We start from the raw sequence: 22,149 nt of genomic DNA, 5'->3' as shown, positions 1-22,149 counted from the left end.
ATTCTCACATGTGTGTCTTTGTGTTTGCAGCCTCTTTGTGCTGCACAAAAGCCCACAATCATGCCATACTCCTTTCAGCACTGCTAACAATCTGCGGCCTGTCTAAAACATGACTCAGAGCATCACTCTCTCCAGCAGCACTGTGGCCTTGACAGACCGGCAGGGAGGGAGTAATGACTGTAAGTGCAGAGTAAGACATCTGAACAGAAGGCTACCCAAAGAAAGAGAGAGCGAAGAGGAAGTTGTTTGTATCTGGTGCTTGTGTCTCATGTCAGCATGCAGCACCTATGCGTCTGCTCTGACGTGTCTCACACACACACACACACACAAATAATTATGATGTGAAAAACAAACTGGTTCCCAGTTTCTATGTTTATTGGGAAACAGAGCATTGATTGCTCATTAAAAACCATTAAACCATTAAAAATTAATTATTGTTAATTATTACACGGACAGCACTGTGACTGTGTGGCATTCTGGGTTTATGTCGTTCCTTAACATTAAAGATATTTTCCAGCTGTCCGGCTATCTTCTTACTGCTGTTCCCCCAGATGCTAATAAAAAAAATGCACGCTGCAGAATTATTTCCTGGGTGTATACATGTATGTATATATGTATATAAATAACTCTAAATACCTGTATTGTTTTATTTTATTATTTTTTTATGCTACCCTATTCTAATATACATTTAATTATCTATAATGTTTGTAGCATGAAGGGACTACAAACTTTCACTCCATTGCACAACCTTGTGTTGTATAAGGATAAATAAACTACCTTGATCCTTGACCTTGATTCAAGCAAAAGAGAATAACAAAAACAAGCTCTCTGCCACAAAAAAATCCCAAAACTAAATTATGTGAGATGTTGAAACTGCTAATGAAACAACCTGAGTCTGGGAGTGAAATTTAAATAAATTACAGTAACAAGCTTTATAAATGCATGATTAGCATGGGGCCACCTGACAGTTTAATTAAGTATGCACTTATTAATCAAGCTCAACTCTCTTTTGTATATAAAATAAAATAAACTAAAGTAAATGTGTGTGTGTGTGTGTGTGTGTGTGTGTGTGTGTGTGTGTGTGTGTGTGTGTGTGTGTGTGTGTACATCTGTCTTTGCTGTTGTGATAGTGAGGGTATAGCTATTTATTTTATTGGTTTATTTCAGAAAAGTGCCCTTTGATCAACATAAAAAAGACTGTAAATGAGCCAGAGTTAGCCTAGAGGTCTGTCCCTGAGCAGATGTTAACCCCTTAACACCATTTGTTGCGAATTCGCATCACACCCCTTCCTTTCAGACTGCAGCTGAGATAACGTATGAATTCCCCCAATGCCTGTTTGTGCATATTCGATATGTACCTAGGAACCTTTTGCAAGCACTGGTTTCTCATTTATGCCTGTTGTCGCTAATTTGCATCATACCTACGTCATACTTAAATTTATATCTTTTCTATGTTATGTAGACAAATTAACAATCTCCACTTAATTTAGCATCAGCTTGAAAGCAAATGAAATCAAAAATAATACATTTTCTTATATGATTGTAAATAAATTCAGGCGTCAAGGAGTTAAAAAGGTTTGGGGTAAAACTTGGTTTGAGGGTTCAGGTGCAGGCTAGGCGTAGACATGACCATTAAGGTCAGACAATTAATGCATTATGTCAGTGAGGGTCCTCACAAGTAAGAATAAATGTCAGTGTTTGTCTGTGTGTAGTCTCTACATCATGGCGTTTCTCTCTTCAGCCAAGGCTTTCTTCTTGTTCTCCTTCTCTATGGATTTGATCACTATGATGAAAAGAATAACTGCAACAAGAAGAAACAGCAGCGAACAAAGCGGAGTCAGCACCACCAACACAAAACTAACAACATTGGACTGTACAGTATATAATGGATACCCGTTCATGTGTGAGTTGGTTTTAAGAGATAACAGACTTACTGCAGAATCCTATAATGCCAGCCAGGATCCCGATGGTGGTTCCCAATCCATAACTCAAGTTACGTTCCTCTGGTGCCATGTAGCAGTAGCCCAGCACTGTGCAGTTACATACTCTCACTGGTACAGAGAGTAGAAAGCGACACATTTGCACATTAAACTTTTATCAGAGACAAGATAAGCAGTAAAGTGTCATCGTTTGACTTTAAAGGATGTGGCTGAGGTTAATCACTATCACTATTTTCAACAAATCCGATGAAAAGACACGAACCAACAGAAGTCCATCAACCACCAATCTCTTATCTTAGCCCCTGAAATTCTGTTGGCTTTTATTTTATTCACTTACATATGAAGAATGTTTTTGTCTAACATGTTACTTTTATTGCCCACTGACTTGTCTTTATGCTGTTTTATCACTCTTTGTCCTCACTGTGTGGGACAGCACGAAAACCAACAGCTGTTAAGGGTTTTTCCTGCCAATAATATTATAATAAAATTTAATTGTAACCTCAAAACACTTACTGATTTCACTTCACTTTCTGTGTAACTAAATCACAAGCACATTTGTACTTACTGAAGATATAAATCTTTAAAATGATTTTTTCTGACAACAATGGAAGTGGACACGGGGAAAAGCCTCTGTCCCATAGACCCTGGTTTGATTTTGGTCACCAGATGTACTCTTTAAACTTAACTTAAAGAATGAACTCACCCTGAAACGCCTGTGTGACTCCCATGCCTGCATTGTCTTTAATGTTAATGGGGAGCATGAAGGTTTTATCTTCAGTAGTTTTTTTCTTCAGGATCAGGTGAGCTGTTGTACCTGCATGACATACAGCAGGAAACAAGAAGAATGTAATGATGTGACAGTACAACTTTTCAGTTTTACACCATCATCTGATATATCACTTCAGTAGTACAGTATGTCAGCGTACCGTCAATGTTCTTGAGTTCCCAGTTGGGAGATTTCTTGCTGTTACTCAAGGTGAAAGTGAAGGGCTGGGAGAAGGGGAAACTGTCTCCATCTTCGGCCTTGATGATGACAGGTTCATTTTTTGCCACACAGATGAAGGCCTGGGACACTGTCAGTTTGGGGACGTTGTCATTCACATCCAGCAGCCTCACAGACACGACACGCTCTGAAGACTTCTCCGGGTTCTCTTCAGAGGGATATCAGAGGGCATGAAAACGGTTCACTCATTCAACACTACTTTGTTATAAAGTGGCAAACGATGGTCATGTTTCAAAGCTCAAAGGTCATGAATACATTTAAGTTTTCATAACATAAACAAATAAAAACAATATCCTTAATGCTAGTGTTGTAGTCAAGACCATCCAAACCGAGACCAAGTCAAGACCAAGACCAGAGTGCATCGAAGCCGAGACAAGACTGAGACTTTTAGGGGCTAAGACCAAGTCGAGACCAAGACCAAGGGAGAGCAAGACCAAGTTGAGACCAAGACCGAGGGAGAGAAAGACCGAGTCAAGACCAGGACCAGTTCCCCACATTACATGACACACAAAAAATGTGGAACGAAATCATAGGTACTTCTCAAATTGATCTGGAAAATCCACATTCCCATTAAAACACCCACATACAAACACTAAGAGCTGAAATCAACTTAAGCATCTTTTTTCAACACTCCTTTTCCATGCTTACACTCGTAGGGAGGGATGATAGTCAATGGTAACAACACATTTTCAATTAGGGTTATTGGTTGCATTTGAAGCAGCGCGTTTTACGTTTTTTTCTATCAAAGTTAGGATGTTAAAAAATATATCAGACAATGCAAAGCAATTTATTGATATTCCCAAAGTTATGGTCTTGAAATAAAATCCAGAGTCCCAATGTCCGAGATTGAGACAAGACCGTGTACTAATGCGGTCGAGTCCAAGACCAAGACCATCAAAAAGTGGTCTTGAGTCTTGAGTACTACAACACTACTTAATGCTATTAAATAGCTATTTAATCCACTTCTGTACCAATTACTGTGCTATACAGTAATTATCTTTCTTTTTGCTTTTCAATGAAACAGCACAAAACTTAAAAAGCATTTTACCTGAGTATTAATTTAGAAACTGTGTGGCCTTTATAACAACTGAACAACACAAAAACACTCTAATAAGCTGTGATATGAGTCCATTATCTCACCCTTCTCAAATGCAGTGACGGTGACTTTGAAAGTCTCCAGGGTTTCTCTGTCCAGCTTATCTTTGGTCTTTATCTGTCCTGTGGCAGCATCGATCTCCAGCCAGCCCTGAGTGTCACCATCCAACTTAAAACTGCACAACACACAACAGCAATCACACGCAAGGGGACACACACACACACACACACACACACACACACACATACATACATAGCGACCAGATATTACAATCATCCATTAACTGAAGCCCAGGGGAAATAATAGAAGTCAAAGCAAATCAATAGTCTGTTTTGTGTACACGTGATTAGTCCTAACCGAACTAACAGCCAGTAGGAAGCAGTAACGTTATAAACAGTGCCAATGCTGACCTAGTGGAACAATTCCTAACCTAGTAATGTGCTCCATGTGTGTTTGTGTTCAGGCTACTATTATACATTACATCTTGTTAGAGTCCAGCCATAGCATCAGTAGTGTCTCTGTCATGTTTCAGGAGTTTTGAAGTCTGTCTTTGGGTTTACAGCTTGCAGCCGTTTTGGTAGTTACTACTACCAAATTTCAACAAACAATTGAAATAATTATCTTAAGTGATGTATAACCAGTTAAAAATGGCACTTCCTGTGCTCTTCTTCTTCTATCCCCTTACAATTATCTTGTATTGATTGCACTTTTTTTGTTAACTCTTACTTCCTTCCCTAGGTATTTACCCCATTGATGTGATATGAACTATGAGCTCTTACTAGTATTTATTGCTGCTCTTAGTAGTATGTATTGTCAGTTGTAGATCTGTATTTGATGCTCTGTTGATGCTTGTATGTTGTTCCTCAAATGTAAGTCGCTTTGGATAAAAGCATCTGCCAAATGAGTAAATGTAAATGTAAAAATAATTAGCTAAAGTAATGGATAACCAGCTAAAAATAATTAGCTAAAATAAACGTTTGAAATATCATAACAAACATTTAGCTGACACTTTCATCCAAAGCGATTTATAATTGCTATTTATGTCAGAGGTCACACACCTCTGGAGCAAATAGTGTGTGTGTAGTGAGTGTCTTGCTCAGGGACACAATGGTGGATGGGTCACAGTGGCGGAGTGAACCCAGGTCTCTCACACCAAAGGCATGTGTCTTATCCATTGCGCCATCACCACTGCAGTTTTAGAAATAGGAATGCAAACTTGAAAATTCAATTAAAAAATTATTATAACAATATCCACTTTTTGTAGTGTTACTTAACATTCACTTAAGTAAGTTCACAAGTCGACTGAAATGAACACTTCTATGGATGATATGAAGGGGTATCTGAGTTAATTTGAGTGGGATGTGGAGATAAATCAGAATCTACAATCTATGTTTACAGCAGCAGGCATAGCAGGATGTGGGACTGACTCATATTAAACTGCAGAGCCAATGTCCATCATTATGAAGGAACATCTCATCCATTAATGCGTTTTTATTACCTTTTGGACAACAATGAGAACGCTGAGCGGCTATTTGTGTGTGTTTACCCGATCTCTTTTCCCTCTGGATCCTTTGCCTCCACCATGAGCAGGACAGATCCCTTGGTGATGTTTTCAGGCACAGTCACATCCAGGATGTCCATGCTGAACTCTGGAGCCTCGTCCACATCAGTGAGAGATACAGTGACAAAGGTTGTTGATTCACTGCCGTACTTAAGACCTTCCATCAGCGGCTCTGGGTTACGAGCATCAATCTGGAGCTTGCGGGTGGGAGAGGACTCAAAGTCCAGAGGCTGTTGGGAGACAAGCAGGCTGATTATAAAAAGGGTTCTGTCACATATTTTGGAGCTATATGTCGCTATGAAATACTATCTGCTCATTCAAGGCATTTTACATTTAAAGTCAAAATAGGCAGTGATGCCTACATCTTACCGGATGTTTGGACTGTTGGTCAGACATTTTTAAAGATGAAACCTTGGACTTTGGGAAATTATGATGGGAAATATTCTGACATTTTATAGACTAAACAATACATTTCTTAAAAAAAGAAAATCAACTAAACAATCAATGATGAAAACAAATTTTAGTTGCATGCTAGACAAGAGTATATCACACAAATACAAAACATACAACCATGGGAAGTTAATTGTGAACTTTTTAAGGTATAAGGAACCCTTCAGCGAACACAATTTAAGATCAAAGTCAGTGAGTTATATGAAATCATCTGTGTGTGTCTGTGTAGGAGAGAATGGAGATACCAGACCTGAACTATGACCAGATGACCAATGCCATTGCCGTCGGTTTCCACAGAAAAAACGTCATCGTCGTTGCCAGCGGAGATGCGGAACTCGATAAGGGAGCTGCCACTGTCTGGGTCATCAGCGTCTGTTGCTCTGATGGTCAATACTGTGTGACCCACAGGAGTGTCCTCTGCTAGAGAGTGATTGCCATACTGCACACACATACACAAACACACACACACACATAGAAACATGAAGACAATCAGCCAAACATCATAAGAAATAAGACACAGGTGGTTCACACACTTACGTCATTCTTCTCAAACACAGGCATCTCATTGTTGACGTCAATGACCTTGATGACGACCTTGCATTCTGTGCTGAAAACTGTGAGACAAAAGCCAAAAACACTTGGAGTGAAAACTTGAGACTTCAGTTTACAGGTGCGCTACATCACACAGTATGTGTTCTACCTGGGTCGTTGACTCTGACATTGAGAGTATACACCTGCTGGACTTTTCGCTGAAGGGAGCGCAGAGCCTGAATTCTTCCAGAAGCAGCGTCAATGGTGAAGACGCTGGGTGTGGTGGGTGGATTCTGGGACAGGATGCTGTAAATCAGATGAGCATTCAGTGTGCCTTCTTCATCGTCGTCATGGGCCAACAGCTTTCCTATCAGGCTGCCTAGAACCACAAGAACCAGAACTTAAGAATAAAAGCTAAAGATAAACTTAAACATTTTCTTGAATTTAATGGGGTAAGTGAAGAGTAAATGCTACTGTAGATGACTACACTGCAGAATCAGAGGTGAGTACACACATGAGTGATTGTGCAAAATATCAACAATAGCAATATGTATAATTCTGAATAAGATACTATTAGCTTTTTATTTGAACATTTGATAGGATGATACACTACTTTTTTGCACTAATCAGGGGTGCAAACACAAATAAAGCTGGTATTGATTTTGTTCACTGTCTGTCCTTGTCAATAAGGTACATTATCCGTATTATATAATTTCTCTGATGTTTAACAGCAGCAGAATATCTTTGCTGCTGCAACTGAGTTTGATTTTTGTTATTAAAAATCCCAAATTATACATTATACATTTACAAGTTACACAAATAAAATGTAAATCAGGATAGAAAATCAATTTTAAGGATTTTTAAAAAGAATGAATAATGAAGGTGTAGGATAAATCCTTGTCTCTGTTTATTTCTCATCTGAGTTTACATGTGTTTAATGTGTTTATGTGATGACTTGAGAGCTGCTCTTAAATCTACTTACTAAGTACTGTACACATTTAAGGTACTTTAACTTTACTTGAGTAATTCTATTATATGCTGCTATCAATTTCTACTTAACTACATTTTGAAGGGCAAATGTTTTTCTTGAAAATTACTTTTCACTCCACTGCATTTATCTGACATTTTAGTATTTAGTTACTTTGTAGATTCAAATTATAAATACAAAATATAATAAATTATGATGTATACTTATAGATTCAACTACACAGCAGTATATTTAAGTACTTACAATAAGCCCAACCTTTACCAGCCCAAGCCCAACATTAAAGTACACATTAAAGGTGGGGTATGTGATTCCAATCCAATACACATCTATTTTCCAAATTCAGCTAATATCTCCTCACGGTCCGCTAGCTGTTCATTCTGTGTGTGCGGTGAAAAGATGCTTGTGCACAGCCCTGCTCTATAAATGGGGGGAAAAAAAAATTGACAGTATCGCTGTCTGGAGCCGGTGTGCTGACTCGTCCTCTCTGCATGTTAGCAGCATCTGCAACAACAGTTTTCTACCAACAACTTAGATAACATTAGTTACATTACTTGCTGTATGGGTTTTGTAATAATCACACACACGTCTTACCTACTGGCTCATCCTCCTGCACCTCAAAAATACTCTCCTCATTTTCACACACTGGTTTGTTGTCATTCACGTCCTCCACCAAGACTTGAATCTCCATGGGTGGATCCACCTGTTTGCCATTGTTATCCGCCATCACCACCAGGATGTACTGAAACACAGAGTGGAAGGTGAAGCACTATCCCTAAAAGTAAGTTGTTATTTCTACATGAGATACGAGAGATTAACTAAGCAAACTTCACATGTGTCCGGTACCATGTCCTTGTCTTCTCTGTCCAGCTCCTCCGTCAGATGTATTTCTCCATCTTCTGTGATCTGGAAGGGGAATTTCAGCTCTCGCTCTTTCTGCACTAAAGTGTAGACAGCATCAGGATCATTAGACTGGACCTGGATTGAAAAGGTTACAGAGTAGGATGGTCAGTAGGTATAGTGAGCGTTTGTATTTTAACGTGTCTGCATTTGTGAGATTTGCGCAGAGCTGGTATATGCATCGCACCACACCTTCGCGATGACCATAGGGTAAGTTTCCTTTAAGTTCTCTTTAATGGTTATCGGCCCGGGATTGACCCACAGGTTTTGCTGCACAACAATGTGCACTCTGGCGTGTCCACTCAGCGCGGTTTCTGACGCTCCTCCCAGGTCCTGCACGCGCACAGTCAGGGTGAAGTCTGGGTCCTCCAGGGGGTTCACATTCCTCCTCCTCATTTCTGACACCACAGAGGAAGATGAAAGTTGCAATTAGAGCCATTGTACAGGCAACTAAAAGAATAAGTTCTGGGGGTTGAACATCACAAAAACATCTCAGTAGATGTCTAATTTTGGAAAGCTGAGTCACATCGACACAATCTTGGCAGCTTAAAGACTCTCCCTGGCTGAACTCATCAACTCAACACCAAATACGTCAAACAACCAGCACTAATCGCTGACTGTTGTTACAGTCTGTGTTTATGTACATTGACGGCAATCATCACCGTCAATCTGTGTCTTCACACACCCTAGCTTTTACGCACCACAAATGCCTCGACAGGATCACTCGCTGCCTTTAAAATTTTAGAAACAAGTGTCAAAATTAACAAAAGTATGTGTGTGTAGTTGTGTGCCACAGGTCACACAATGGTTTGGTGGTGCTCAACTCATGATTATCTTTTCTTGTGAAATTCTTAACAGGTTTCTCTTCCCGAAAAAAAAACTGAAAATGTCAAATCAATGTTTCTTGATTTGTTCACCATTCTGTATATGCAGCCTGTGGCAGATTTCATCTTGGCTGCTCTATTACGTTTTTGATTGATATTAGTTATTAATTGTAAATTTATAATTTGTAAATTATAAATTGTAAAATGACAGAAAATAGTGAAAAAGGCCCTTAACAGATTCCCAGAGCCCAAAGTGATGTCTTGTATCATCCAACCAGCTGTCCAAAGAAAGTCACTTTCCTCTCAGAAGAAGACGTTCAAATGTACTCGCAATCTGAGAGACAGACTGGTTCATTCTGACACTAGAAAATCACCTTACACTGACACCTGGCGGCTTAATCGTCCTACAGATTTTTTCCGCTGTGCCCACTGTGAACAATGTTCTAACTTGCCAGACACCAAATCCTTCACACATCGATGTACTGGTAAAAACAATACACCATAAACTGCAGCAAGACACATGTTGACTACTTGCTAAGTGTCCCTGTGGTCTGGTTTGTGTTGTACAAACTAAAAGAGATTTTTAAGGAATAGGAGACCTCAAATGTTTCAGCCAGCATGGTTAAAGAGTGTGTTTGTGTGGGAGATAGGGGTGGGGGAAAAAATCGATACAGCATAGTATCACAATACTTTCCGTGGCAATATTGTATTGATACAAGGACGTCAAGTATCGATCTTTCATTATATAAATTGTACATGAGAATTTTACTTTTTGGTATTATAATAATTGTGACGGAAAAGCAAAACGGACTTGAACCCGGCTCTACAGGGTACCAACCACACAACTTCACCGCAACATCAAAGAACTAGGTCCATTCATTTGGCAGCAACAGCGCATTCTCAACCGTAGTGACGGTGGTCCGCTGCAATAATAATATCAATTGCTTTTTGAGTCCACGAGAAACAGAGTAGATTTGAAATCCTGACAACCAATACAACCAATTTGCCAATGATAACTGTTCACCTATTCTATACATGACTACTCATGTGTTTGATTTATGTCTTTGTCCATTATGACTCTAATGAGGACAGTAGTGTTGAAACCTTGGTCCATTTACACCATTAAAGGCAGCAAATCAGTCAGTCTCTTGTTTCTCTTAGACAATATCCACATTTGTGAAGATGGAATTTGTAATTTTTTGCTCAACTTTAACTAATTGATTAATAGATGACTAATCACTGAAGGTCTACGCTGGACACATCTGGAGACAAACCTGCTCTTTCCACACAGGTGAAGAAGGGGTTTTCTTCATAGGGGACCTGCTGCATTGAACAGTAATCATTAAACTTTGTCTTCAGAGCGTCAATGCTCCGATCTTCTCCTCTGCCATACTGGATGCCTTCTCTGGCCTTTAGCGCACGTTGCCCTGTGAAGAACACACATACATTGAATATTGTTCAGTGTGATTCCACACATTACAAACATGTTTTCGTACAGATAAGCAGAAGGACATCTCTGCTCTCACATGGTGGGATGAGGTGAGAAATGTGATAAAACTTTCTCTCACAGATGTAAACAAGTATCTTCAAACAGACTCATTCACATGCTCACACACACTCAGAGTAATCTGTGATCAACATCACGCGACACATTTAGGCAATCTGCCATCCAATCAGCTTTAATCTCGAGCACACAAGATGAGCTGTGTAATCTGGATTTACAGTGGCACTATACTGCCAGATTACAGGCAGAGATGGACAGATTACAGATTTTCCCACGGACAGTGCACCTAGTTCTGCGTGTGTGTGTGTTATTACCTTCTTCTGTGGTGGATATCACTCCAGTGTTAGGGTCGATCTGGAACAGGATGACATTGTGTTTGTTGGGGATCTGGCTGACAATGCTGTATCTCAGATGAGCGTTGGGAGTCTGTGGGTCGTCGTGATCCATTGCAAACACGCGGGTAAATGGGACTCCTGGAACAACAGACAAAATTGATGGTAACATCTTACATAGGGGAGATGTTGGCCCGAGTGTTTAAAAACTGAGTCATAACACATAGAAATACTGTTTAACGCATTTGCATTCCAAGAATCCTTTAAAGGGGAGTCTTAAAGAACCACAATGGTGTTTTCAGATGCTTTAGCCTATGAACTACACATTTGTTGTACTTTATTTTAACACCAAGCACGCCAAGCTAGTAAACTTGGATTTATACAATGCAGGATTTAAAGCTAGAGCAGAAGCATTTATTTTAGAAGCATTTCTTATTATATTTGTTGAAATTCTCTTTACATCCTGACAGCAATCAATAAATCAAATGCTCTGACACAAAAATGAACCTGGTAGCCGTGGATGTCACAAGACTGTAATGAGCCCACCTACCTACCTGCCAACTTGTATACATTTTTATCTATGCCACTGTTAGTTTTAACAGTTTTCTTTTATACACACACCTGCTGGATTGTTTTCTCTAACCACAGCTGTGTAGTCACTCTCGTTGAAGTATGGAGCGTTGTTGTTTATGTCCACCACGTGTATGATCAACTCAATTGGGCCCTCAACAACTTCATTATCTTCCAAAGCCTCCACCTGGATACAGTCACACAAACAGAAGCATATATAAATACAGAAGTATATATAAATGCATTTAGTGCTACTACAATGCAGAAGTACAAATGCTTGCATGAGAAAGGATCAACTTACCATGAGCATGTAATGGTCATTTCTAGACCAGTCCAGAGGCTTCTCCAGGTACAGCCACCCGTCCTTTGAAATCTTAATGTCTGTCATACCTTCCCCACTCAGCCTGAAATTATTAACACCTGGATGGGTCACCTGAAACTATGGAGAGGACGATGAGGAGGTAAGAAGACAAATTAAGAGACTTAATTAGAAAATAAGAAAACTGTTTTCCAAGATTAATTTATAGCTTTCTGAGAATTAATTTGATCAAACGGAAACTAAACAGTTTTATCTCTAATGTTCTGCACATGATACAGAGTTTTTACAAGAAGATGTATGTAGTTTTTGGCAGTGGAAGAAAAAGTACTGAAAAAGTTAAAAAAGTACCAGTACGACAATACAGAAATTATTCACTACAAGTAAAGTCATGCATTTAAACTTACTTAAATGAAATAAAGAAATAGTACAAAATGTACTTAACGCATCAAAAATAAAAATACTCATTCTGCAAAAATGTCCCCCATGACTGATATATTATGATACGTTACATTATTAGATTGTTGATATTAATGCATCAATGTGTAAGTAGCATTTTACCATTGTAGCTGGGCCAGGTGCAGCTAGTTTTACCTAATTTATATACCATTAGTGAGTTTAGTTACTAAAACAAAAGGAATTCAGAAAAGGATAAACTAAATAAACAAGACCAGTGGTTTGCAACCTAAGGGCTGCCCCCTAAGAGTCACATGAGAGATCTGAGGTTATGAGATTATTAATGGGAGAGGAAATTTTCAAGATCAAAGTGTCCTGCATTTTAACAGCATCTGTTTTTAATGTAAATCTGAAAAGTAACCTGTAACTACAGCTATCAGAATGATGTAGTACGGCATTAGTTGTAGCATAAATGGAAATAAGTACAAGTACCTCTAAATACATTTACTTAAGTACTGTATTTACAGTACTTAGGTAAATGTATTTAGTTCCTGTATTTAAATACAGTACTTAAGTAAATGTATTTAGATCCTTTCCACCACTGCTGGCATGTGTGTAAAACCTGATGCATGGGATATGGCACAGGTGTCCCCTCTGGCACATCCAGATCCGTGTTCTTAAATGGGCCTTTCTTTTCCTCCAGATTCCTTCCAACAGTCTATCAGAGCACAGAAACAGGTCAAGGGTCATTGAATATAGTACAGGTTGAAAAATGCAATATTTAACCTCTTTACACTTACGCCCACATTTGCCCTTTTCACTTTAGCTCTACACTGTAGCTGAACTTAGTCAGGCATTGTGGGCCATTTTTTACAGCCCGGTTATTTATTGAACCAAAACGACATGACTAGTGGGGGATTTCTCATATCCCACTGCCGGAGAGGAGAGCAAAGTCAAAGTACAGTCGAAGGACTAATGATCAGTTAGCAACACTTTCTTTTGGTCTTTTAAATAAATTATCAAAGGTTTTCTCACACAAATTTCTTTGCAGCCTTACAGATATAGTTAACAACATTTTCTTTGTACAGGATGCTCAAAATGCCACAAAGAAGTCGGCACGCATGCACTTCCCATTCACCCAAACAGTCCCATAAATTGTACATCAATAAAATCTGAGCATTATTCCACACCGACTGCTTCAGAGACCTTTTAACAAGTTCATGTATTTGAGTATCTGCTATGAATATGAATTGAAGGGCAGCATTTGGCAGTGCTATGTACTCACAATGCTGAACAGGAGTGGGAGCAACAACAGATGCACCATGGGTGTCATGATCACAGTCTGGGAAGGAAGAGGAAGAGGAGGAGGAGGAGGAGGAGGAGGAGGAGGAGGTTGAGATCAGGGGGATGGGAGTTAGAAAAAGGAGAAAGCAGGAGGTTGAGGAGGCAGAGAGGTGACATGAAGAGGAGGATTTAAATTACATTAAAATTTTCACAAACATTCACTGTGCTGTGCTGTAAAATCCACATTACGTGTGTAGAAATAATCAAAACTGATGTGGATAATTGTTACTGATTCCATCTAGAAACAATTAAACAGTGTGCCTCAGTACGTAACTTTGAGTTAACCTTGAGTACCCAAACATGTATGCTATCTCTCCCTGCTTCATAGAACTGAATGGGATCTAAAAGTTCTTACATGTGTGGCTCCACCTACACAAGTGAACCACCCACCACAGCGTCCAGAAGAGAAACCAATACTCAGAGCTTACATGCAATGCTAGACTTGGGTGACTTTTTTTTAAGCCAGATTTTTTCACAGTGGGTGTCAATATGACCTAGGTACCGAAAGGTCAAAGTGTGCAATCCCAGGGATTTTACCACAGTCTACAATAACATAACAGCCTTGATTGTGCACTTGAATGAGTGGTTTCAGAGAAGGTTAAAGTCAGCCTCCACCGAAAAGTGAAGGTGACATTGTGTCGTGCCTAATGACCTTTTTTAAGCACAGCACACATTTAATGTCACCACCCTGCTACACTCCTTGTTAACAGAAGGCACATTAACTTTAAGTTTCCTGAATTTTTTACCTACCTATTATTAGTATTTCTGTCTCCATGTTGACCACTACCTCTGCTGACTGGGATAGTTTAACTAACAAGCCATTGTGGCTTTAACAATTTACAGACATCCACTTCTGACTGACTTCCAGTGAGGAATGTAATTTAACGAAGATTGAAAGTGGCACAACTGTATGACACAATGATTTAGGTGTCAGGTGGACCTCTCTTTCTCCTTTTAGAGCAGTGATTAGATGACCTAAAGTCAGTCTAAATTTCAGCCATTTTGATACTAAATCTAGTGTCCTGTAGAGGTAATATCCCCCCAAAGCCAGGCACTAGCAACAACCTAAAAATCCATGGAGAAGGAGAGGTTGTGTTGTCAGATATGCACCTGACACTAAGGCCTTGCCAAAGTCAAATCAAGATCACAGCACTTCTGCAACAAACTAAAAGCATCCGACGCATCAGACACAGCCTGTTAAAACCAACAGTGGCAGTCCAGTTTGTGGTCTCTTCACACCATCTAAAAATCTACTCCAAGAACTCAAAATTTCCAAAACTGGGCGACAGGAGTGTGTGGAGACTTACCTTGCTGGAGAGACAGAGCGAGTCACTTCTTAGACTTGAGAGTGATCTGAGCAGCCCCATCCTGTCAAACGTTAACCAAAGTGCTAACCAGCTATGTTTTATTGGATGTAATGATTGTCTAATCACCTTGCCCTCATGCTGAGCTAGCCAATGGGGAAGTAGCTGACAGGAGAGGAGACAAGAAGAACAGAACAATGATACGTACAGTACAGTAAAAGACAAATCCATTATCACTTAATATTAGGCTCTGGTTTAATGTAAATCCTCAAATGTGTATAGTTTGAGTCCCATTAGCAGGTTACAGTTGCTTAAACAAAGCAGCTGAAGGAATCTCACAGCATTAATCAAGATGTATACTTTGTACTGCATGTTTGAATTGTGAACACAACAAGACAAAAGTTTGAACCAAAATAGAAAAGTTAGAACAAAAAGAGTATAATAAGGGGGGAAATTTCTGTAAACCTCTGTGATTCAGCATTTAAGTTTCTAATTTCCCTTCAGACTTTGACCTACACACCTTTTCTCTGTTTCCTGTTAGATTTTCCATTAGTGGCAGCACCTGATAAGGGGCTGTGTGTAGACAATAGGATTTAGATTACACTGACAATCCATTGCATCATAAGAATGCAAAGCTATGGGGTCATCTGGGTTTTTCAGCAGGTCAAGACACATCTCATGAAAGGGAAAATTCGGTACATTTTATGCGGATGTCCAATCAGTGTTGATGGTAAATGCAGTACAGTGAAGCAATAAATTACTCAACACTATATTGACATAGAAAGCAGAGTTCACCATGTAGTTCTTCCTGTATCCGGCACCGTCATTGGACGTGAAAGTGACGTAGTTAGAGGCAAGGAAGAACTGCTTCAGCTTGGATTTCTAGCTTCTGCCTCTGGGTAGGCAGCATGCTCTAGATGCCGCTCTTTTCACTTGTATTGGAAACTAGCTTCGTTTTCAACAGCAAAAATGGCATCCCACAATATGAGTGCAGAGGATATTATGAACGTGGATACATTTTACAGTGTTTTTGCTGACTCGGATATTCAGCTGAGGCTGCCACTGCAGCTGTGCAAGAGGATAAGGCCGAGGGAAAGCCTCCAGACCCTGATCCACCCTGATCAAACACAGACTGGTGGTGCCTTTGCTCAAATTTCCCTCCGATGCCATCAGAAACTTAATCATTCTGCTGCAATGAATTTCAGCCTGGGCTGAAGTTTTTGTTGGATGCCGTCTCCGACAACAACCCAAGAGGAGAACCAGTGTGTGCACATTGTTGTGACATGGAAGTGCATTCTGCTGCTGTCTGTGTGTGTTGCTGTTGTATGTAAATTTACTTGATAGACATGCTCTGACTGTAACGATATAGCTACATCAAAAAAGAAATTGTCAAATGCACTGAGTTCATTGTGTAACTCTGATTAGCACCCAGCAGTTAGCTTGTTCAGAGCTGTAGTGCTGTAGAGTGATTGCTCATAGTGGGAAACAGAGTACGGTCTAGACCTGCTCTATAAAAAAAGTGCAATGAGATGACTTTTGTTATGAATTGGCACTGAACCTGGGTATTGCATCCTGGTACATGTAGGCACTGCCAGCACGGCTCCCTGAGCAGGAGAACTCGGCTTTCTCTTGTCAATATAGCACACACTGAGGAATTTGTTGTTTCAGTTGATTACATTTATCAACACTGACTGCAGATCTACATACAAGGTGCCAACTTTTCCGTATTAACAGCAGGTTTGATTCCATGGCTCTCTCTAAACTTTTCCACCTCTAAAAAGTGCATACATGAAGAGAGGATGTCAGCCTATGTTTTGTCACTGAGTTATCTTTTATCTTCATGACCCAATCACACATACATGTAACTCGGGTTATCTTCTATCAATCCTGATGCACATGCTACAATCCTGGGCTGAAGGCTATGAGCTTTACAAGTTGTAGAAAGCAGCTTGGAAACAAGGCAGAGATTTGTGTTATTCTGCAACTGTAAGAATAACGAGCTGTGAGTGAGTCACTGTTTCACAGCACCGCTCTTTAACCAGAACCTGTGACTGCAGTGGTGACGGTTCAGCGGATGAAGCCATTAATTCAGATGGAAGTGACTCTATTATGTAAAGCATGGGCGCATGTATCTGCCTTGAACCCGTGTGCAGGCAGCCTGATTGATATTCTGGCCAACATGCACTAACACCATCTGCCTGATGCTCCCTGGACCGAACATACAAAACACACACACTTCCTGGGCTCCTGTGAATGTTACCTTGGCAACACATTTTCCTGCATTTTACCGATCATACTGATTTCCTGACAAAACTGAGCTTGGGATTGGAGCAGGCGGCGTCGGAGCATGATGTTCTGTGTCATACTGTGACCCAAATCTCTGATCAGTCCCTGAGCAGTCAAATTGCTGTACTCAATCAGTTGTCTCACACACACACACACACACAGACGGGCGACTAATTCGGTTTCTGAAAGTTCAGCTTTAATGTCACCACCTGACTCATCTTTTATCAGCTCAGTCGTTAAACCCTGTTTGTGAGAGTGTGTCTCTATTGTGTAAAATTGAGTCACCCATGGTAACATCTAATTAGTAAGGTTGTGATGACAGGCAAAAGGGACATTTTTTCTTTCTCCAAATTGGATGATGAGACTTTATTTGAATAAGCAACACGGAAAGTACATACAAGTAGCAAAATACAGTGCATTATCAATCTGGTATTTATTTACATTAAGTGCAAAATATAACACATTATAAATAAATTACAACTGGTAATCGTATCACTTAAGGATTGAAAGAGGAAACATTTGAATGAGAGCAAAAGAATGAGGGAAGAGGGGGAGAGAAAAGGCTAATGTTAATGTCTTTGTTCAAAACACAGAAACGAACAAACATCATATCCTTCTGTCAGTTTCCGTCAGTTGAGCTCTACCCTCCAACATTTAGCCACACAGACATGACATGTCTCTACGACAGGTAGCGTCACTTCATTTGCTGACTGTCCAGTCCATTACACAGGCTAACAAACTGAGCTCAGTCCACTCAGTTTAGTTCAGACTGCAACATATGAACGGCAGTGCACAAACACGTGTACGCCATGCTGGCTGTGCCGAGGCTTGATGTGAACACACTGAGGGCTGGGTTTGAACCCCCGAACTAGCAGCCGTTTAGAAGCAGGCTTCCCTCGAGCCCATGTCGACATATTCTCTTCTTCAGGCTGTAACTTGTTCACCTGCTCAAAGGTTTAGTGTAGAGTTAATAAAAAAAAAACTCCTACAGCACAGAGAGATCATGGCAGGACTTAGATTTTAGCCAGAAAGCCACGTTGGGATTGTTTTTTGCCACCACCTTGTCGAGGAAACGTTTGGCTTTCATAGGAAGGCTCTCTCTGCGTGTGTTACAGCTTCTGTGCCTGCGACGCTTGTTGGCTTCCTTGGAGTCTCGGCGTAGACGCAGCTGTCGCACTATGCCATGAAAAGCATCCCAGACATTGTGCTGCATAGCAGCCGAGGTTTCGATAAACTTGCAGTCAAACACTGCAGCACAGGCACGACCCTCTGAAACAGAAAGTCATACATCAGTACTTGCATATAGAAACAAACTCACAGTAAACAGTGTTCATAACACACACAGAGATGAGGATTGTGTCTCCTCACCACTGACTGACACCTCTCTGCGTCGCACCAGGTCACATTTGTTCCCCACCAGGATGATTGGTGTATGCTGGGCAGGACGAAAGCGGCGCAGGGTTATCCGGAGCTCCGAGGCTCGCAGGAACGAGGCCCTGTCAGTTACAGAGTACAGCAACAGGTAGGCATCGCCTGTCTGCATGTAGCGCTCTTGAGCCCATTCGCCATCAGTCTGCAAAGACAAACACATGCAATTAGATACAGGATTTACAGTACAGTGCGTAATGGGGCATACCAGCTGAGGTGAAGTCAATGCGCCTGTTTTTCATCTCACCTCTGCATCCCATGTGTCAAGCAGAGTTATAGCTGCTGGCTCTCCATCCACTTCAATTGTCTTTTCACACACTTCATCTGAAATTATAACAAACAAAAGAGGTCAAAGTCTAAAATTTAAAGAGACTTATGTTGCATTGTTGACAGCAATATGTTGGACATAATCATACTATCAAAATAAGTACAGTATCATATCATTATAGGAAATTAAAATGTGTATAGTGCTTTTCAGATTTTATTGAATTTCTCACTTCTGTCTGTATTTTATGATGATATGCTACTTTTATCATTTATTTATAAGGATTAGGTTTATAGCAATTTAAAATGTAAATGTAAATGAATGAATAAATATTATAAAAACCCGACAGATCTTAATAACAGTTGTTTTCAGTATAGTTATCATCTTTTTCTTACCCCCACATAGCTCGCAGTCATCACTGTCCATGCTATCCGCTGCCCCAGCGAAGATGCTGGCAAAGGCCGTTTTGCCGACACCGCTGGCCCCCAACAGCACCACCCGGTACGGGCCCCCGAGTTCCGTCGGCTCTCCGGTGGAGTCAGTGGAGATGACAGAGTCCGATGACGACCAGCTCCCGCGGCTCCCGTCCGACTCCCCGGCGGAGCTGGTGCAGGACTTGGAGCGGGAGATGCAGGCGGGCACCCGGGCTAGAAAGCTGTCCGGGAGCAGGTGACTGCCGGGGTCGCACACGCTCCACCGGTGGAGCTCGGTCTGCAGGCGGAGGCTGTGCCGGCGGACACTGGACAGCATGGTACCAGCAACAAAATTAGGGTGAACTGGATTAGCCGATTAACACGCAGTACAAGGTAGTGCTTTAACCTCACTGGAATAACACCCCAAGAAAAAGAAAACAGGAGTCGATTTCTTAAGAGATTCACCTTAAACAACAAGGGTACCAAAAAGACAGTGAAGTATGACTTTGTACTACAGTAATCTATTGCACCCTCAATAAGGCTGATAAAAACAAAGACAAAACTCAGACCGAGTTCCGATGCAAAAATTCCACATTAAAAACCGAGTAAAATTCGGGCATTGCAGAAACATTTGGTTGGTAAATCCCGATTTACAGCTGGTGTATTCTTGGTGTTTCTGCTGCCGTCTGTCTCAATAATCTCCAGATGAGTGTGGCTCTAATGCTCTGATGGGGTTTCCCTGTGGCTTTTATAAAGAGGAGCAGGAGGGGAGGGGGTCAGACAAGTTGAGCACGAGTGTTCATTGTGATGTGGTGGGTATTTATTTGTTGTCTCACTTTTTGACTCACTGCTGGGATTGTATTTACACCAAAAGGCTACTGTATTTTGATAAATTTTGAATTTTATTGAAATCGCACTATGGACTTCTGTAATTGAGCAATATTTGTTAAAAGGTGAAGAAATAAAAAGAGTAGGAAAGAAATACATAAAAACAATTGCCAGCTACTTTGATAATCAATCTTTCATTCAAGTAATTTTTTCAAACAGTCCCTTGTTACAGCTTCTTACTTGTATGTGCTGTTTTTCCTTGTTTAATATATAATATAATGATATACAATAAACATATTGTAGTGAACTGAAAATCTTCAGGTTTGGTTGAACAAGCCATTTGATGCTATCACCTTGGGCTTTGTTCAATTTTCACTATTTTCTGACATTTTGTAGTTCAAATGATTCATTGATAAAATAACCTTAAGGGAGCTGGGAGATGAGGCAGAAAATGCCAGTTACTGGCTATGGCTACAGAGGAAGGACTTTAATTGGGGTCCAACACCCCAGTAAACACAACTGCTGGGGTTGATGGGGAGACGTCTACGACCACTACGCCACTCCCCCCAACACCACCCCCCTCCCCAGCCTGGAAATGTATTGGTGTAGGAGCAAAACATCAGTAAATGGCAGCGTCCAGCCGACGACCCTGCAGCTGACCTACTGGCACTGGAGGAGGTGTGACAGGCAGGAAGCAATACCTGTCCTGTACAACACTCATCTGCAGTTTAATTGATAATAAAAATAGTCTTTAGTTGGAGCCCAATTTCAATGTGAATGCAGGATAAGGGGAATCTGCATCGACTTCCCATCAAATCAGCAAGAAAGTCCAAATTAAAGGGTGATTTAGTTTGTACATGAATTATTCAATCATTTATGTGTCTTGAGAATTCAGTTTATTTATAAATGTTGAGTTCTGTGCAGGTGCCAGTCAGAATAACTGATCTAAACCTCTGCTGCTCTCCAACCTCACAGATGATTAACAGACATCCTAGATTACTACTTGGGCCAATAAAGCAAGCATCAATTATCCAAACAATCCTAATTTCTCCAACCATGACTCTACGTTGGCGGACAGCTGCTAAAGACCACATACTGAGAAGCAGTATTTGGCAGGTTATTTAAATTCACAAAGCTATCCCTCACTTGGAATTATCATTCTTTTTAGTAGAAAGGTTAAATAAACACTCAGCAAGGATACAAGCCACAACTTCCGGGAGCATCTCCAAGATAAAAACACATGCAGTCAGGGCTCTCACACTGTGCCTCAAAACAGATAACTGAGTTTTATATCAAAAAATAAACACACCAGGGGTATATTTATGGGAGGTTTATTAGCTGTAATTATGTGACTGTTGGGAGTGAAAACAATGATATCCAACATGTGTCTTTTCATAGAATATCTAAACAGAGTAGGCAAGTGTGTAAAAGTTTTCAGGTAGGTGTGGAAAAATGCTGTAAAGTAAGAATGCTTTCAAAAATAGACATGTTGGTAGATTGGTGCATTGGTGCATTTTGTTAATTGATAAAAAAAAAAAAAAACAGTGAATGAACAGAAGAAAATCAAATTAAATACATTTTGCGTGACCACCTTTGCCTTCAAAACAGCCTAAATTCTTATAGGTACACCTGCATTTAGTTTTGAAAGAACTAGCAGGTAGATTGGAGAACTACCCACAGTTCTTTTGTGGATTTAGGCAGGCTCAGTTGCTTCTCTCTTTTTATCCCAGACAGACTCTGTGATGTTGAGATCAGGGTACTGTGAGGGCCATGGCATCACTTCCAGGACTCCTTGTTCTTCTTTACACTGAAGATAGTTCTTAATGACTTTTGCTGTATGCAAGGGGCATTGTAATGCTGAAAAATAAATATA

At 40.4% G+C, this 22,149-nt stretch overlaps 2 protein-coding genes across 2 annotated transcripts; both read right to left on the bottom strand.

Annotated features, from left to right (window-relative positions):
- Nucleotides 1-1,436: 1,436 nt before the first annotated feature.
- On the bottom strand, nucleotides 1,437-15,134 carry cdh17 (cadherin 17, LI cadherin (liver-intestine)). Its single transcript, XM_038711534.1, has 19 exons — nucleotides 15,060-15,134; nucleotides 13,694-13,750; nucleotides 13,031-13,126; nucleotides 11,998-12,135; nucleotides 11,748-11,883; nucleotides 11,109-11,267; nucleotides 10,565-10,717; nucleotides 8,659-8,864; nucleotides 8,413-8,544; nucleotides 8,161-8,308; nucleotides 6,751-6,960; nucleotides 6,588-6,664; nucleotides 6,301-6,489; nucleotides 5,586-5,830; nucleotides 4,084-4,214; nucleotides 2,867-3,091; nucleotides 2,644-2,754; nucleotides 1,935-2,051; nucleotides 1,437-1,801 (listed from the first exon to the last, which is right to left on the bottom strand). Exons 1-19 carry the CDS (start codon nucleotides 15,117-15,119, stop codon nucleotides 1,716-1,718), a joined length of 2,676 nt encoding a protein of 891 aa, XP_038567462.1. The 5' UTR covers nucleotides 15,120-15,134; the 3' UTR covers nucleotides 1,437-1,715.
- Nucleotides 15,135-17,751: 2,617 nt separating this feature from the next.
- Nucleotides 17,752-20,799, bottom strand: gem (GTP binding protein overexpressed in skeletal muscle). The gene is made up of 4 exons (XM_038711533.1): nucleotides 19,431-20,799; nucleotides 19,018-19,094; nucleotides 18,711-18,915; nucleotides 17,752-18,611 (listed from the first exon to the last, which is right to left on the bottom strand). Exons 1-4 carry the CDS (start codon nucleotides 19,783-19,785, stop codon nucleotides 18,328-18,330), a joined length of 921 nt encoding a protein of 306 aa, XP_038567461.1. The 5' UTR covers nucleotides 19,786-20,799; the 3' UTR covers nucleotides 17,752-18,327.
- Between the last annotated feature and the right edge of the window lie 1,350 nt (nucleotides 20,800-22,149).

Source organism: Micropterus salmoides, unplaced genomic scaffold (assembly GCF_014851395.1).
Source record: "Micropterus salmoides isolate LMB-PRFRI ecotype aquatic unplaced genomic scaffold, ASM1485139v1 Ms_hic_scaffold_11, whole genome shotgun sequence".
In the NCBI taxonomy this organism is placed as follows: Eukaryota; Metazoa; Chordata; class Actinopteri; order Centrarchiformes; family Centrarchidae; genus Micropterus; species Micropterus salmoides.
The sequence above is the reverse complement of the archived record's forward strand: the minus strand, read 5'-3'. Positions and strand labels throughout refer to the sequence as shown.